General features: G+C 43.9%; 1 protein-coding gene across 1 annotated transcript in view; it reads left to right on the plus strand.

Annotated features, from left to right (window-relative positions):
- Positions 1-19,245, plus strand: part of nup205 (nucleoporin 205) — a 109,399-nt gene that overhangs the window by 39,576 nt on the left and 50,578 nt on the right. Inside the window, exons 16-19 of the mRNA XM_043708929.1 lie at positions 38-137; positions 839-976; positions 4,283-4,472; positions 15,632-15,752. Of these exons, the coding sequence (XP_043564864.1) occupies positions 38-137; positions 839-976; positions 4,283-4,472; positions 15,632-15,752 (549 nt within the window). The remainder of the gene's footprint in view (positions 1-37; positions 138-838; positions 977-4,282; positions 4,473-15,631; positions 15,753-19,245) is intronic.

Here is a 19,245-nt window from a genome sequence, read left to right on the forward strand (position 1 = left end):
TACAATTCTAATTCTTCGTATGTGTGATATTCCGCAGTGGGAGGTGGCTGAAGTTGTGCTTGAAGTTTTCCATAAGCTTTTGAGAGACTATGAACCCCGACCAGAAGATTTCACAGACCAAATGGTGGAGCTTCAAGGTAAATGATAGGTCCTGGATATTGCCGTCAAAGGTGTCACTCAGTGGGTTCAGGCTTCCAACTAGGAGAACTTTTGTTTGTTTGCCTACGTCAACTACTTCTAAAGTGACGTTTGACTTGGACATCCACCCTCCCTCCTCTCCCATTTTGTCAGTTTTATACTGATGAAGGTAAAGGAGTGGACCACCTCGCTGATACCCAGTATCAGCGTTCATATCAACATGTCAGAGTAGCTGCACTCAGAAGAACAGCTTTGTCTAAACTGAGATGATGTGACATTGTTTGCATTTTGTTCTTTGGCCTATGGTGGCAATGCGTGAGTGTAGCAACTTGATAAGAGTTAATGTTTAGTCAGGTACAGCTTACTGTTGTGCCATTCCCACGACAACCTGTTGGCATTACCAAATCCTGTTTCACATTGGACCAGGAGCCAGGACAAGACTTTTACCCCATATGTCTGTGTTTATTGAAATCACCAGCAAACAGCTTCACGAAAGGAAATTCCGTACCAGATCCAAAATATGATGGAACCAAATTGACCACATTTAAGACACCTGCAGTAGTAACTGAATTATAGTTGTGTCTTGAAATCCATTCAGAGGTTAATCTGGTTCTTGTAATCTGTACAGCTACACAATATCCAATCCTGAAAGTCAATGGTGCAATGTTAAGATTAATTACTCTGCTTCTTGGATTCCTAGGAGAGATGGTGGTTGCATACAAGTCTCCAGGATACAACTTAATGTTTCATTTGCTGAATGACTCCCCAATGCTGGGCCTTTGTCTGAGTCTTTTGGAGGAAGGCGTCAAACTGCTGGACACCTACGCACCATTTCCTGGTAGGCAAAGAGAAATATCTTGTGTGCATGCACACAGATCAGTTTGGTAGCCCACTGAGATGTGATAATTTATCTCCCCAACTACCAATAGTCTTTGCTTTAGACAGTTTTCCCCTCTTAGTCAATATTCTTTGCTCTTTCAATCTTTCTCCTTTCACCTTAAAAATATGCCCCCAAGTTTTGAACTCACCTACCCTGGGGAAAAGACTTCTGTTATTCACATTACTTAGTCCCCTCATGATTTTATAAACCGCTATAAGATCACCCCATAATCTCTTAACACTCCAGTGAAATAAGTCCCATCTTATCCAGCCTTTCCTTACACCTTGAACCCTCCAGTCCTGGTACCATCCTTGTAAATCTTTTCTGCACCCTCTCCAATTTAATGATATCTTCCATGTGTCAGGGTGACCAAAACTGTACACAATACTCCAAAAGTGGCCTCACCAACATCCTGTATAACCACAACATAATGTCCCAACTTCTACATTCATTGGTCTGAGCAATGAAGGCAAGTGTGCTAAATGACTTCTTAAACACCTTGTCTACCTGTGATGTAAATTTAAAAGAATTATGTACCTGAACCCCTAGGTTTCTCTATTCTATAACAGCATCTCGGGCCCCACCATTAACTGTGTACGTCCTGTCCTTGTTCATCTTTCCAAGATGCAATAGTTCACATTTAGCTAAATTAAATTCCATCTGCCACTCGTCAGCCCATTGACCCAGTTGATCAAGATCCCTTGTAATCTTAGATGATTATCCTCTGTTCACTAAACTATCTAATTTTGGTATCATCTGCAAACTCATTAACTGTATTTCCAACATTCTCATTCAAATCACTTATATAAATTAGAAAGAGCCCTCCATCACCACCCCTGTCTCCACCATCAAACCAATTTTATATCCAATTGGCAAGCTCTCCCATGTGATCTAACTTTACTAGCGAGGGTACCATGCAGCACATTTTCAAAGGTCTTAGGTCTACTTCTCTGCCCCCATCTGTCACCTTGGTAAGGAGCGTTGCAGCAGGCCTGAGACATATGTTGGCATGAGAAGATAGTGTGTTGTAGAACTGGTTGGCAACTGGAAGGTCAGTGTCATTTTCAGACGGAGTATAGATACATGGGAAAGCGGTCATCCAATCTGTCTCTCTCTCGCTCTCTCTCTCGCGCGCGCTCTCTGTGTGTGTGTGTGTATCTCTCTCTCTCACTTGCTATCTCTTTCTGTGTTTCTCTCCCCCACTCTCTTGCCCTTCTCCCTCTTTCGACATTTCCTCCCTTTCTCTCTTCTGCCCACACCCCCCACCGTCTCTTTCAACTCCCCCCTCTCTCTCTGAGTTCTGACAAAGGGTCACTTCGGCAAAGAGTCAAAATGTTAACTGTCTTTATGGTTTTAGAAGTTCTTTTGTTTTTATTATTCCACTTGGAATATTGTTTCCATACTAATAGTTCAGTGACCACTTCCAAATGAGTGGACAGCTGTTGTGGCATTAATCAGCAACTTGAACTTGAATTTGCCCAGTGATGACTTAACATATTTAATCATCTTGAAATAAATACAGAAATTACAAGTGTTCTGCTTTGTGGTGTTACAGGATGGTTCGTATTGAACAGAAGTTTCTTCTCTAACATCTGATGAACTGTGAGCATCACCATGCTGGGCTGTCAGCTATACACGGCCTATTGCTGTGTCTATTCTTTAATACGGACTGTCTCACACTCGTGTTGCACTTTTGATTTGCTAGATTCTTATGCCTTAAAATATTGTGAGCTCTTGGATTTGGCTTTGATTTATGTTTTATTCTGTTCCTTCATTGATGTCAATCATCTGCAATTAATTCATATTAGCAGTCTGAGTTTCTGTTTATGATAGAACCTAGGGATTCAGTGCAGGGAATCCTGACGGACAGGATGTGCATGTGTTTGGAAAGGCAAGGACTGATTAGAGATCGTCAGCATGACTCTGCACATGGGAACTCATGTCTCACAAACTTGACTGAGTTTTTTTTTGAAGGAGTAATGAAGAGGATTGATGGGGACAGAGCAGTCGATGTGATCTATATGGACTTCATTAAGGGGTTCGACAAGTTTCCTCGTGGTAGACTGGTTAGCAAAGTTAGATCTCATGAATTACAGAGAGAGTTAGCTATTTGGACTCTTAACTGGCTTGAAGTTGGAAGCCAGAGAGTGATGATGGAGGTTTGCCTTTCAGACTGGAGGCCTGTGACCAGTGGAGTGCCACAAGGATAGGTACTGGGTCCACTGCTTTTTGTCATTTCCATCAATGACAATGGATGTGAACAGAGGATGTACAGTTAGTAAGTTTGGAGATGACACCAAAATTGGAGGTGTAGTGGTCAGCAAAGAAGGTTACCTCAGTACAACAGGATCTTGATCAGATGGGCCAATGGGCTGAGGAGTGGCAGATGGAGTTTAATTTAGATAAATGTGACATGCTGCATTTTGGAAAGGCAAATCAGAGCAGGACTTATGCACTTAACGGTAAGGCCTTGGGAAGTGTTGCTGAACAAAGAGACCTTGGAGTGCAGGTTCATAATTCCTTGAAAGTGGAGCTGCAGGTGGATAGGATAGTGAAAAAGGCATTTGGTATGCTTTCCTTCATTGGTCAGTGCACTGAGTACAGGAGTTGGGAGGTCATGTTGCAGCTGTACAGACCTTGGTTAGGCCACTTTTGGAATATTACGTGCAATTTTGGTCTCCCTCCTAGTGGAAAGATGTTGTGAAACTTGAAAGGGTTCAGACAAGATTTACAAGGATGTTGTCAGGGTTGGGGCTATAGGGAGAGGCTGAATTGGCTGGGGCTGTTTTCCCTGGAGCATGGGAGGCTGAGGGATGTCCTCATAGAGGTTTATAAAATAATGAGCAGCATGGATAGGATAAATAGACAAAATCTTTTCCCTAAGTTGGGGGTGTCCAGAGCGAGAGGGCATAGGTTTAGGGTGAGAGGGGAAAGATTTAAAAGGGATCTAAGGGACAACGTTTTCATGCAGAGGATGGTGCATGTATGGAATGAGCTGCCAGAGGAAGTAGTGGAGTTTGGTACGATGACAGCGTTTAAAAGGGGTCTGGATGGGTAGATGAACAGGAAGGATTTGGAGGGATTTGGGCCAAGTGCTGGCAAATAGGACTAGATTAGGTAAGGAGAACTGGTTGGAATGGACGAGTTGGACCGAAGGTTCCATGCTGTACATCTCTATGACAAAATGTATTAGGAGTTTAGTTCTCAAAGCAACTGTACTGTGGAATGTTATTAATTACAGACCATATTCTGCTGATGCCTCAGGTAAAAAGCACTTGGAGAAAGCAGTGGAATATTCCCTGGGCCTTTTGGAGCTGGCCCTGCAGAAGGAGAACCAGTTCATGGATTGGCTGAGAGAAAGCCATTCCTCTGTCATAGCCACACCCCTTGAACAGTTGCTTCAAGGCATCAACCCACGCACCAAAAAGGCTGACCATGTAGTCAATATTGCTCGGTAAGTTACCATGCCTTTGATTTTGGTATCATAAATTTCTATATGTACTTTTAATAATGTGAAAACTCAGTTAAAATCTGGCTTCTCACTGCAGCTATACCAATTATATAACCGCGTGCAAGTGTTTGCGCAATGCGAATTCCTGGTTATGAACTTAAATTGATTTGAAGTGTTTTTAGGCACTGCTTGACCTGCTAAGTATTTTTTACTTTTAAAAGTATGTTTTGCAGCATTAATTATTTTGAAGTAATTGCTCATGTCAAAATCAAACACTTCACAATATTAGTTTGTCAAGCACTTCACAGCTAACTAATATTGTGAAGTGTTTCTGAGACATTGCAATTTGACAAGATTATTTATAAATTCAAGTACAGGGTATTCACTATAGGATACTTTCTCTCACCCCACATATGTAGGTTATTTTGCAAGGTAAATGTTGGGCTAGTACTCCAGAGTAAATCTTTTGAGTAATCAGCCTTGCGTATTATCAGGGAACCTTTTGTTTTAAGCTGCTGAATGCACTGCTGGGCAGTGTGATAGAGGCAAGTTCAATCGAAGGAATGGGAAAAAGGCAGGAGAACAACACTCAATCATGATGATCATTTGGAAAGCCAGTGCAGACAAGATAGAGTGGAATAATTCTGAGATTGATTTGGAAGTGTGTCGCTTTTTGTGCAAACTTTTTTTGTCCTTTTAAACAGCCTTCTTAACAAGTCTTCCAACTTCACATACGTTCCCAGATCTCTCTCTTCATGTATCCTTTTAACATTGTCCATTTTAGTTCATTGCTTGTCCTTATTCTTCTTTTGGCACAGAAAGAGGCCATTTGCCAGCCTACTGCAGAAGCAACTTATCGGCCTCATTCCACCGTTTTAAATTCTCCCCTGTACCCCTGCAAATGCATTCTCTCCAGATAAATTTTTCAATTCCATTTTGAAAGCCACTATTGAATCTGTCGCACTCTCAAGCAGAACATTGGAGATCTGAATTGCTTTCTGTTGCCTTTGTTTCTTTTACCATTCACTTTAAATGGGTGTACTTTGGTTTTGATCTTTGTGCCACTGGGGTTCGGTGTCTCCCTGTCTGCTGTCCAGTGCCCTGTTGTTTTTAATACCTTTGTCAAATTTCCTTTCAGTTTTCTCTGCTTTAAGCGGCAAAAGTCCAACTTCTTGACTCTTGCCTTTCCAACTGAAATCCCTCATGCAATGTATCCAGTCCAGTTGTCACCAAACTTTCGCAGCATGGTGGTTCAGTGGTTAGCACTGCTGCCTCACATCACCAGGGAGCTGGGTTCAATTCTACTGTCTGTCTATGTGGAGTTTGCACTTTCTCCCCACTTCTCTCTGGCTTTGCTTTGTTTGTCCATGTCCTGTTGAAGCAGCATCCAAGAAGCAGCGAAATCTACGTTTCGGGCAAAAGCCCTTCATCCGGAAAGGCTTTTGCCTGAAGTGTCGATTTCACTGCTCCTGGGATGCTGCCTGAACTGCTGTGCTCTTCCAGCACCACTAATCCAGAATCTGGTTTCCAGCATCTGCAGTCATTGTTTTTACCTATGTCCTGTTGAAATCTGTCATTCTCTTCATTGTTACCATACTGTCAAATTTTATTAAAGCTGCAACTTTTGTAATTGTCCACTGGTCAATATACATAGAACAGGAAAAGTTGTGGTCCTTGTGTCATTCCCTTGAGGAATCCACCAATACCTTCCTCAAGATTGTAAGAAAAAAAGTTAATGTCTGTTCTTTTGCTTTGTACCATTCAGTTACCTTTGTATTAATGCTGACATTGTCTCTTCTCCACGGCCTTTAACTTTACTTCATAGACTGCTATGTGATACTTCTATTGAATTTCTTCATTTGCCTGCATTGCCTTCAGCACTTTAATCTCATCAAAAAATGCAGTTATGTTGATTAAATACTATTTGCCCTCAATAAACTGACATTGACCTGCTTTAAATAATTCTTATTTGTCCCGATAATTATTTATTTTGTTGCAGATTATCGTTCTTGTAGTTTTCCCAGCACTGGGGTTAACCTGACTTGCCTGTAGTGCCTGAGCTTGGCCAAACTTTTTTTTGAATAAGGATGTGACATTCAGTTCCAATTTTCTGGCAATGTCCCTATATCATTCACTGTGATATATCTTGCTTCGTTAATGTTATGTATTTTAATATATGATGAGGACCTGCATTCCAAAATTGCTGCATTGACTGTAACATTCTGAATTAGGTAAAAACAGTAACATTCTGAGTTTATGAAGACAAAATGCAAGTCTTTATTCTAGGATCTCATTCTGATGCATAGTGTGTCACTGCAATCGGGAATTAGTAAGTTAAACATGGTACCATTATAGCGTTTGGGACTCAGATTTTTATACTCAATGTTCAAGATTTAAAATGGGGGAGCAACGGTCAAGTATCCAAATTTTCTGCTGAACTAAAGTGTGATGGGAATGCCAGCAGTGAAGAGGTTGCATGGAGAGATCGATGAATACAATGCTGGGAAATGTATTTACCCATTTTGATTGATTGGAAAATTATTTTTCAAAACAGTTTTTAAAATGAAACCGGAGGAGGTCAAATGCAAGAGGAAAGTATATTGTAAATGGTCAGACTCTTATGAGCATTGATATACAGACAACTTCTGGAGTCCAAGTCAATTGCCTCCTGAATATGAAAGAAGATATACATCATTCTTGCCTTCATCGGTCAAGGCATTGAATATAACAGTTGGCAAGTCATGTTGTAGCTGGATAAAACTTTGATCAGGCCAATTTGGAATATTGTACACAGTTCCATTCCCCTACGGTGGGAAGGATGTGCTGGCTTTGGAGAGGGTGCGTTCAATTAGGTAAATAAATCTGCAGTAAGAAGCTAGTCTGAGTAATGGTGTGAATGTAATTAGCAATTACTGCAGAAAACTCATCTGGTTTGCTAACGTCCTTTGAGGAAAGAAACCTGACTTGGTCTGACTGACACTTGACTCTGACCCATGTCAATGAGGTTGACTCTTAACTGCCTTCTGGAATGAATTAGCAAGCCACTCAGTTGTATAGGGATGGGCAATAAATGCTGGCCTTGCCAGTGATGTCTAAATCCCATTTAATGAATGAAAGTAGAGGGTAGCCTGAACACGTGCCTTCAAATTGAACATAACTTCATTTGTTTTTAAGTATAAACCTCTCAAAATAAATCCCAGTACACTATAATTGCTTTGTTAACTGGCATTACTGCTTTTAATTTCACAATATATTTGTGTGTATATATAACAGAGCTGCATCGCTCCTGCAGAATAGACCTCAATCTGATATTTTGTATATTTCTGGATTACATATAGTATTTACATCATAGCCCATTCCTACCTATCCACTATACTTGTCAAAAGTATGGACAATGGACAGAAAACACCTCTTACCCCTTAAGAAACATCACCAGTGATACTTCTCAAAATTCTGCAAACACGCTGGCAGGAAAGATGGACCAGTGTCGGGTTCCTCTCTCAGGATAGATGCTCCAGTGTCATGGTCCTCTCTCAGGACAGACGCTCCAGTATCAGGGTCCTCTCTCAGGATAGATGCTCCAGTATCAGGGTCCTCTCACAGAATAGATGCTCCAGTGTCATGGTCCTCTCTCAGGACAGGCGCTCCAATATCAGGGTCCTCTCTCAGGACAGACGCTCCAGTATCAGGGCCCTCTCTCAGGATAGACGCTCCAGTATCAGGGTCCTCTCTCAGAATAGATGCTCCAGTATCAGGGTCCTCTCTCAGGACAGACGCTCCAGTATCAGGGTCCTCTCTCAGGACAGACGCTCCAGTATCAGGGTCCTCTCTCAGGACAGACGCTCCAGTATCAGGGTCCTCTCTCAGGATAGATGCTCCAGTATCAGGGTCCTCTCTCAGGACAGGCGCTCCAGTATCAGGGTCCTCTCTCAGGACAGACGCTCCACTATCAGGGTCCTCTCTCAGGATGGACGCTCCAGTATCGGGGACCTCTCTCAGGATGGACGCTCCAGTATCAGGGACCTCTCTCAGGATGGACGCTCCAGTATCAGGGACCTCTCTCAGGATAGACACTCCAATATCGGCGTCCTCTCTCAGGATAGACGCTCCAGTATCAGGGTCCTCTCTCAGGATAGATGCTCCAGTATCAGGGTCCTCTCTCAGAATAGACGCTCCAGTATCAGGGTCCTCTCTCAGGACAGGCGCTCCAGTATCAGGGTCCTCTCTCAGGACAGACGCTCCACTATCAGGGACCTCTCTCAGGATGGACGCTGCAGTATCAGGGACCACTCTCAGGATGGAAGCTCCAGTATCAGGGACCTCTCTCAGGATAGACGCTCCAGTATCGGGGTCCTCTCTCAGGATAGACTCTCCAGTATCAGGGTCCTCTCTCAGGACAGACGCTCCAGTATCAGGGTCCTCCCTCAGGACAGACGCTCCAGTATCAGGGACATCTCTCAGGATAGATGCTCCAGTATCAGGGTCCTCTCTCAGGATAGATGCTCCAGTATCAGGGACCTCTCTCAGGATGGACGCTCCACTATCAGGAACCTCTCTCAGGATAGACACTCCAATATCGGGGTCCTCTCTCAGGATAGACGCTCCAGTATCAGGGTCCTCTCTCAGGATAGACGCTCCAGGGTCAGGGTCCTCTCTCAGGATAGACGCTCCAGTATCGGGGTCCTCTCTCAGGATAGATGCTCCAGGGTCAGGGTCCTCTCTCAGGACCGATGCTCCAGTATCAGGGTCCTCTCTCAGGATAGACGCTCCAGTATCAGGGTCCTCTCTCAGGATAGATGCTCCAGTATCAGGGTCCTCTCTCAGGATGGACGCTCCAGTATCAGGGACCTCTCTCAGGATTGACGCTCCAGTATCAGGGTCCTCTCTTAGGATGGACGCTCCAGTATCGGGATCCTCTCTCAGGATAGATGCTCCAGTGTCATGGTCCTTTCTCAGGACAGACGCTTCAGGGTCATGGTCCCCTCTCAGGATAGATGCTCCAGGATCAGGGTCCTCTCTCAGGATGGACGCTCCAGGATCAGGGTCCTCTCTCAGCACAGACGCTCCAGTATCAGGGTCCTCTCTCAGGATAGACGCTCCAGTATCAGGGTCCTCTCTCAGGATAGACGCTCCAGTATCAGGGTCCTCTCTCAGGATAGAAGCTCCAGTATCAGGGTCCTCTCTCAGGATAGACGCTCCAGTATCAGGATCCTCTCTCAGGATAGATGCTCCAGGGTCAGGGTCCCATCTCAGGACCGATGCTCCAGTACCAGGGTCCTCTCTCAGGATAGAATCTCCAGTATAAGGGTCCTCTCTCAGGCGAACACCCTGCCATTTAAGACACTGATCACAGTTAAGCAATGCCTTACCTGAGCCACTCTGTCCAAATGTCTGACACATGAATTTGACACCAAGCTCACCACTTGGAGCTCCATCATGATGAGTGGTTATTGGGACAACAGACAAAAACATCTTCAAATCCTCCCTGCGGAAATGCACAATCCCCACACACTGTCAGGAATCTTGTGCCTGAGAATATACAACTGTCTCGAGTGTCTGTGACAGGCCCATGTGGAGAACAGATGAAAACAGCGGAAAGAGCAAAATCCTGAGCATCTACCCTGCCTTCTCCCCTTCAAACACCACCCCTCCGCCTCTTGCAGGTTGTGTGGATCCAGTCTTGGGCTGTTCAGTTAGCTCAGGACACATTACTCATCACTGGAAAGTAGACAAGGTCGAAATTGCCCTGCAAGCTTGTGATTTCAAATAAACCTGTTGGACTAGAACCTCGTATCATGTGACTTCTGATTTTGTCCACCCCAGTCCAACACTGGCACCTTCACATCATGGAAGATAGACATCCTTAATCCCAGGAGATTTGTTAAGGAGGAGGAGTAAAAGATGCATCACTGTATGCATCTAGTGCAATTCTGTGTGACCGACAAGATCTCTGTGATGTATGGTACCTTGGTATACTCTGCAGGATCTTGATATGATCTCAGTACTGCAGTGTGAACACAGGATCTCAATTTGATCCTGTGGGATCCTAGTGTGATCTACAGAATCTCAGTGACCTACAAGACCTCTGTGTGATCGAGAAGAGCTCAGTGTGCATTGCAGGACTCTGGTGTGATCTCTGGGAACTTGTGTGATCAACGTTATCTTGGTGACTACGGTGTGATCAATGGGATCTCTGTGTGACCTATGGGACTTCGATGTGACCTACAGGCTCTTGATTGATCGACTGAAAGTCAGTGTGATCGATGTGAACTCAACATGATCTGTATAAGCACAGAATGATCTGTAGGACCTTGTGGTGATATATAGTAGCTTGTTGTGTTCTCTCGCCTGTGGTGCTCTGACAGGAGGTGGCTGTGATCGGGACAACCTCATTATGTTGAATGTAATCTGTGCTGTCGATGAAGGTGGATTCTCATCCCTCAGATACTTCCCATTTTCAGAAAGTGGGATGTGCAGGGAGTTGTTACTACACGTTCAACTACAATCTCGATCAAAAGACCAGATCATCCCTGGAAACAGAATTATAACTTAATCATATAGAGACCAAAGCTGCACTCAGAAATATTCAAAAGAAATTCTGTCTAAATGGGAAGTACGCAGTCTGAGACATCAAGGGGTCATGTGTGACAATGGGAGGAACAGTGATGTAGTGCTGTTGTCATTGGGCTAGTAATCCAATGGCCAGTGTTCTGGGACATGGTTTTGATGGAATTTAATTCAGTGAATTATCAGAACACAGGTCTATTCTCTCGTGTGAGAGAGAGAGATAGAGAGAGAGACATTAACCTGAGGGTCATACAGTTATACAGCATGGAAATAGACCCTGTGGACTAACTTGTCCATGTCAACAGATATCCTCAATTAATCTAGTCCCCTTTGCCAGCATTTGGCCCATATCCCTCCGAACCCTTCCAAACTTTGTATCCATCCAAATGGCTTTTAAATATAATTAAATGAGCCTCGATCACTTCCTCTGGCAACTCATTCCATACATGTATCACCCTCAGCGTGGAAGAGTGGCATCTTAGGTTCCCTTTTAAATCTTTCCACTCTTACCTTAAAACTATGTCCTCTAGTTTTAGACTCGGCTCCCCTGGGGGAAAAGCTTTAGCTATTCACCCTATTTGTGCCCCTCATGATTTTATAAACTTCTGTAAGCTCACCTCTCAGCCTCCTACACTCCGGAAATGAGTCCCAACTTAGTCAGCCTCTTCCTGTAGCTCAAACCCTCCTAACCTGACAACGTCCTTATAAATCTTTTCCGAACCCTTTCAAGCTTTACAAAGCCTTCTTATTGGAGGGAGACCAGAATTGCACACAGTATCCAAAAGTGGCCTAATCAATGTCCTGTACAGCCTCAAAATGACCTCCCAACACCGATACTCAATGCAGTGACCAATAAAGGCAAGTACACTAAATTCCTCCTTCATTTGTGACACTACTTTGAAGGAACCTGAATGCCAAGGTCTCTTTGTTCAGTAACACTTCCCAGGACCTTACCATTAAGTGTACAAGTCTTGCCCTGATTTGCCTTTCCAAAATACAGCACCTCACATTTATCTAAACGAAACTCCATCTGCCACTCCTCAGCCGAACGGATCAAGATCTCTTTGTACTCTGAGGTACCTTTTACTGTCCACCACACCTCCAATTTTGGTGTGGATCCAGCACCAATCCTTGTTGCACACCACTGATCACAGGCATCCAATCTGAAAAGTCAGTTCTGTAATCAAATGGCTATTTCTCCCTGTATTCCATCTCATCTAACTTTGCTAACCAGTCTACTATGAGGAACCTTATCAAATGCCTTACTAAAGTCCACATCGGTCACATCAACTGCTCTGCCTTCATCAATCCTCTCTGTTACTTTTACAAAAAACTCAATCAAGTTGGTGAGACACTATTGCTCATGCACAAAGCCATGCTGACTATCCTTTATCAGTCTTTGCCTTTCCAGATACATGTAAATCCTGCTCCTCTGGATTCCCTTCAACAACTTTCCCACCTCCGATGTCATGGTTCCCTGGCTATTCCTTACCACCTTTTCTTAAATAGTTGGTACCACGTTAGCTAATTTCCAGTCACCATGTCTCCAGCGATGGAAGAGGTTGGGACTGAGAATTCTTCACGCTAAATACAGCGGAGATTTGAAGCCACACCAGTGGCAGTACTCTGCATTAGCAAACCAGTATCCAGCATACTGAGCTAACTAATTGAGTATAAGAGTTGGGAGGACATGTTGCAGCTGTATAGGACATTGGTTAAGTCACTTTTGGAATATTGTGTGCACTTCTGGTCTCGATCCGATACGAAGGATGTTGTGAAACTTGAAAGGGTTCAAAAAAGATAATCAAGAATGTTGCCAGGGTTGGAGGGTTTGAGCTATAGGGAGATGCTGAATAGGCTGGGGCTCATGAGGGGCATGGATAAAGTATAAAGACAAGGTCTTTTCCTTGGGGTGGAGGAGTCCAGAACTAGAGGGCATAGATTTAGGGTGAGAGGGGAAAGATATAAAAGGGACCTAAAGGGCAACTTCTTCAAGAAGTGCATGTATGGAATGAGCTGCTAGGGGAAATGGTGGAGATTTGTACAATTACCAGACTGGATACCAAAAAGGCATCTGCATGGAATAGAAAGAAAGAAAGAAAGAAAACATGAAAGAATTTAGAGGGATATGGGCCAAATACTATCAAATGGGACTAGATTAATTTAGGATATTTGGTGAGCATGGATGAGTTGGATCAAAGGGTATGTTTCCATGCTGGATATCTTTATGACTCTGTGATGACGATTAAAAGATTGTGGCTCGTGCCTCTGTAATTTCTACCCTCTGTCCCCTCCGTTTTCACAGATGTACCTGATAAGGTTCTGGTGTTTTAACAACATAAGTTGACCCAACTTTTCATTTCATCCTGTTCAACAATTTTTAGTGTCTCAGCTATTTCAACTTTCACTTTGACTTTGACTTTGAGAGTGTCTCCTCTTGTAAAGGCAAGTACGAAGCATTCCTTTAGTATGTCTGCCTGCCTCTGTAAATCCCAATTTGGTTTCTGGTTGGCTCCCCAATTCTGGTCTCCTTCCTATTGGAAGCATATTGTGAAACTTGAAAGGGTTATGAAACGATTTACAAGGATGTTGCCAGGGTTGGAGGATTTGAGCTACAGGGAGAGGTTGAATAGGTTGAATAGGCTGGGGCTGTTTTCCCTGGAGCATCGGAGGCTGAGGGGTGACCTTATAGAGGTTTATAAAATCATGACTGGCATGGATCGGATAAATAGACAAATCTTTTCCCTGAGGTACGGGAGTCCAGAACTAGAGGGCAGAGGTTTAGGGTGAGAGGGGAAAGATATAAAAGACCTGAGGGGCAATGTTTTCATGCAGAGGGTGTTTTGTATATGGAATGAGCTGCCAGAGGAAGTGGTGGAGGCTGTACAATTGCAACATTTAAAAGTCATTTGGATGGGTATGTGAATATGAAGGTTTTGGAGGGATATAGGCCAAGTGCTGGCAGGTGAGACTGGATTGGGTTGGGATATCTGGTCGGCATGGACGAGTTGGACTGGAGGGTCTGTGTCTGTGCTGTACAGCTCTATGACTGTCCTCCATTTACTACTGTTTTGCTTTTTACATGCTGACAGGAACTCTTGGATTTGTGTTGAGGTTTGCTGCTACTTTGTGCCCCTCTTAATTTATTTTTTCAGTCTGTATCACAACTTTCTGTATTTCTGTGCTTCTTATTTATATCATCAATTTACATCCTTTTTCTGCTCTTTCATATTCTGCATTTCTTTTGACATCCAACAAATTACAGTGCTCCCGCCTTCTTCTCTTCCTCATCATTCAAATGGTTTATCCTCGTCTCTCGCTTGTTGCTCTTGGCCTTTTTCTCCCAACAGCTCAGCTTGGGCTTTTTCTTGCTCTTTCTTTAAGCATGCAATAAGCTCATCTCTCTGAACTTACTTTTGCTGAGCCACCTCAAATGTTTCCTTCCAAGATGCGATGGTCTCACGAATCCTTGCATCTTCCTTCTCTTTCTCCTCGACCTTCCACAGGGCATCAGAAAGCTCACACTGCAGCGTGCTGCATCTTTCCACCTGTTCGTTCATGGTCTGTTTCGTTTGAGCTCCAACCACTCCTTTCTTCCCTTTATGCAATAAGTCCCGTTTCAAATCCTGCACGAGAACATTGGACCCCAGAAGATGGGGAAGGAAATCTGCTGGTTACCATATATTGGCTTTCATCAACCTACACACCAAATCCTTCCATGTTGAACATCACATGGAGAAAGCACGGTGTGTAAGCAAGGGCACAGAATATGCTGTGTTGGGGATGTCCATCAGGAGGTTGTCAGTCACACAACTGCTGAGTGAGCTGGTGGAGTCCTGCAGGATGCTACTTCTGAACAGAGCCTGAAGGTGGCAGGCCAATGTGAAGGAAAATATATTGGATTCTCATTGTTAGCATTGCTACCTGTCGCAGGTGCATTTGCACATGGCTGTATTAGTGAGAGTGATCACAAATAGTCCTTCTGGAATAAAAGACCTGTCTACACTGAGGAAAAGCTCCATCCTGTTGTGCTGAATTATATGCATTTAAACAAACAAGTACTCTAAGCCATCATCTCGGAATTGTATTCAAACACAACCGGTAATGTCTTCACCCTAGTAGCCTACATCGCAGGATTATATCTACAAAAAATAGATGCAGCATGTGATAGTTCTTTCAAAACTCTTCAGTCTTGCCGTCACCTGTCATGAATTAAACAGCCAATTGGAGGCCGTTGGTCCACAGATCCCCATTCTCCATGCTTGCAGCAGCAACCATCATTTCAATTCAAAAGTCAAGGTTGAAGCATTTTTATTCCATAATCAGTCAGACATGCTGAGGAGATGATCCATCTTGGTCACCTTCCGAGGCCCGCACCATCACAGATTTCGGTCTTAAGCCTGCATTCACTCCGTGGGATGTAGAATGAATAAAGAAATGTGTGTTTATGTTTTTAAAACCTCCTACATGGCTATTGTATGTTAATTATTTCTGTTCAATTCTGTTCCCTTTGACGTCCCTCTTACTATTTGGTTTTTTTGAATGTTGCATTAAGGATTCTTCTATCTCTCATACTTTCTCCTCCTGTTCCACAGATACTTGAGCCATGGAAACACCAACCCTGACCTGGCATTTGAAAGTGCCAAGATTCTTTGCTACATCTCGCGCTATCCAAACATCCAGGTGAAGCTCGTCGGAGACTTCACTCAGGATCAGGTGAGTTGTACAACCTTGTGACAATCTTTTTAAAAACCCAAGCCATGTACAGCTGGAGACTCCCCATGAGTTTCACACATTGTCCCTGCATGTGTATTGCCACAGTCTGATAGCTGTGTCTGTTTTAAATTGTGAATTCATGCTAAAACTGCAGAGTACAATGAGTACTTTGCCTTTTGTACTTGGGCATAAAATAATTGAGGCCGACGAGATAATTGTTCCTGCTGCCTGCTTACTTCCATCAGTTCAGTTTCAATTGGGTAAATTACAGTAAAACAATCTATATCATGCAGTGGTTTCCTTAAATTGTCAGTTTCACTTCAGTGAAAATATAAGATGGCTTGTTTGGAAGAATATTACAGTAATGTGGTAGTTGTCACAATTTTAAAACTGGGTTACTTAAAGCACTGCAGGGAAACCTTTACTTTGTACCTAATCCCTCATGTTGTACATAACAAGTACTGTGCCTAAATTAAGTGTGTTGTATTAGAAATTGCGGAGAGTTTTACACTGCATCTTTACCAATATGGTGCTTCCCCAGTACTGTCCGATCTTCCATCCAATATAAACTTGTTCTCATCCAAAATTCTAGTCAGTTTTAACCTCTTCGACCAAGAGCTGTGTGGCTGGCATTCACGTGCCCTCTTGATGGCATTAATTTGCAGGTTTTCTGCTTGGGAAACTCTCTTCATGAGAGAGCACATGATAGTTTCAGACCTCTTCTGCCAGTTGGAGGAAGAATCTTATTGCTTCACCACTCATGATTGCAGAAATGCCCTTGATGACTGCTGCCTATATTTCCCCCATTCTCAACATTACACAACTCTCCTGTATTCGTTTCGATCTACATCCATAATCACAAGGTCAAAACCATTTTGCGGTTTGGTGGGGTGGGAGCGGCTGGCATACCAACAGAAGATACTTGGCAACCACTTGCTGCAGCTCCCCAAAAACTGCAACCATTTCACTCAATTTCCCAAAATTGTAACTACCAAATTTGTTCCCTGGAGTTTCAGAAAAAAATTTTACATGCTAGACCCTGCTAAGTGGATAATTCCTGGAATATTACAGGGAAAATGAATATCCTGATGTGGCGACGACTGTCTTGATTCCCTGCAAGAAGAATGCCCTGGAGAATTGTGGTAGACAGCGGAGAAAATTGACTTCAGGCAATTGAACTGAAAGAGCAGAAACCCTTAGGCTGCTTGGGAGCAGCAGAGCATCAACCACATTAGCAGCCCAGCACCTGCACTAATTCCATCACTTAACAGCATTAAATAAACTCCGATACCAAACAAAAGGGAAGATAACTAATTGCTAAAGCAGTACTAATGAAATCTGTCAAGGCTGCCCCAGGGACTTCTCAAGTCCCTCACGAGCGACTGGACATGCCCTGATGGATGTCAGGTCAGGCAAAGCAGCAGGGGTCAATGCAACTTGCACAGAATCCCTGAAGAACTTTGGGTAAGTGGCAAGCAAAGTGGTTCCTCAACATCCACAGCACAGACAACGTTCCCAGTGTGTGGTGTCCATCCGAAATAATGGCTTTTGCTAAGTCAGGCAAACCATATGTTAACTCAATAGCTATTGTCCCATTCCATGCAGTCAATAATCTAAAGCCATCATGTGGAAGTGCTGGTGTTGGACTGGGGTGAACAAAGTCAGAAGTCACAGGACATAGGTTTAATTGAAATCACAAGGGCGTGGCTTATTTGTAAGGTGGCATCACCTCCGGTGTGATAAGGAGCCCCACAAAGCCTCCCACCTAATTGACTGTGTCTTACCTTGGAACTGATGAACTGTGCACATGAGAGGCAGGTTTTCATTGTGACCACTAGTGCTGTAGACCTACAAAAATATGAACAGTGAAGTGAGTTGGCCCCTAGTTCTAGATTCTCCCACACGAGGAAACATCCTTTCAGTATCCACCCAATCATGTCCCCTCAAGATCTTATCCTAATATTTTGAGGCTAGTTTCCAGAGGGCAGGTATTGCCTGTGTTGACTTATTCTTTACCCGTGACAGTGTAATGCTCAGACATGCTGCTGAACTCTTCAAAATTTGCTGGATGAAACCCGAACAACTAAGTAACTCCATGATTCCCAAATGTGTGAACCTTCCTACACAAAACCAGCAGCTGACTGACTTCTCAACCCATGTTACCCAATCCCAAAGGAACCAGTCCTTGAGTATATGTACCAGAGACTTTTCTTCAATAGAGTCACACCTCATATGCTGACGACTTGCTCGGATTTCAGAGCATCGAGAAAACTCTGGTGGATGATGCAATTTCTCTGGAAATCGTCTCCAGAAAATGGAGACTTCAACCTCCACCTGAACAAAGCAAAGGCCAAGGAGACAAATTTCATGTCCTGTCAAGTGCAGATCACGCCACTTACCTATGTCCCAATGCCACATAATAGGCATCATTTTAAACGGGTCAAGACGAGAATGTGATGGTTACCAGCTGGGCAGAAGAGCTGACACACTATTGGCTGTTTCATACACCCTTGTCTGGCTGACTGCAGTGCACTGCTGCCCAACTTGGCCCAGAAGCCACCACATAAACGTGATAGACATCCAGCTTTAGGAAACCACAATATTATTTCAGGAACACTGAGACCAACACGGCTTAAGTGGCTTCCTGTGCTCACAGGCATTGAAAATCTTAATGGTCAGGAGGAAAACATCTTCCACAGAGAACATCATGTATTGACGGCCATTAAAGCACTTCCATTGACTCAGAACACCAAAACTCTCACAATCCTGAAATCCTATTGTGTCTACTGGAACATATTTCCCACCCTGGAAACGAACAGCAGGTCACACCAGGTGTATCTCCTGGTTAACCACAAACATGAAATTAGGAAGACTGGTTACTGATTTGTGTGGAGTCCCAGGTTTTAACCTCCCATGAAAAGTCTGGCAGCCCTCAACGGCTTGAAGACTGGCAAGGAATGTTGTGACAATTTGCTTATGGGAGAAAGTGAGGACTGCAGATGCTGGAGGTCAGAGCTGAAAATGTGTTGCTGGAAAAGTGCAGCAGGTCAGACAGCATCCAAGGAGCAGGAGAATCGATGTTTCGGGCATGAGCCCTTCTTCAGGAATGAGGAAAGTGTGCCAAGCAGGCTAAGATAAAAGGTAGGGAGGAGGGACTTGGGGGAGGGGCGTTGGAAATGCGACAGGTGGAAGGAGGTTAAGGTGAGGGTGATAGGCCGGAGTGGGAATGGAGACGGAGGCGGTGAGGTCAGGAACAAGATTGCAGGTTAGGAAGGTGGTGCCGAGTTCAAGGGTTGGGACTGAGACAAGGTGGGAGGGGGAGGAAATGAGGAAACTGGAGAAATGAGTTCATCCCTTGTGGTTGGAGGGTTCCTAGGCGGAAGATGAGGCGCTCTTCCTCCAGCCATCGTGTTGCCATGGTCTGGCGACCATATCTGCCACAAATTCACCTGCACCTCCACACACATCATTTACTGCATCCGCTGCACCCGAT

This window comes from Chiloscyllium plagiosum, chromosome 19 (assembly GCF_004010195.1).
Source record: "Chiloscyllium plagiosum isolate BGI_BamShark_2017 chromosome 19, ASM401019v2, whole genome shotgun sequence".
Classification (NCBI taxonomy): domain Eukaryota; kingdom Metazoa; phylum Chordata; class Chondrichthyes; order Orectolobiformes; family Hemiscylliidae; genus Chiloscyllium; species Chiloscyllium plagiosum.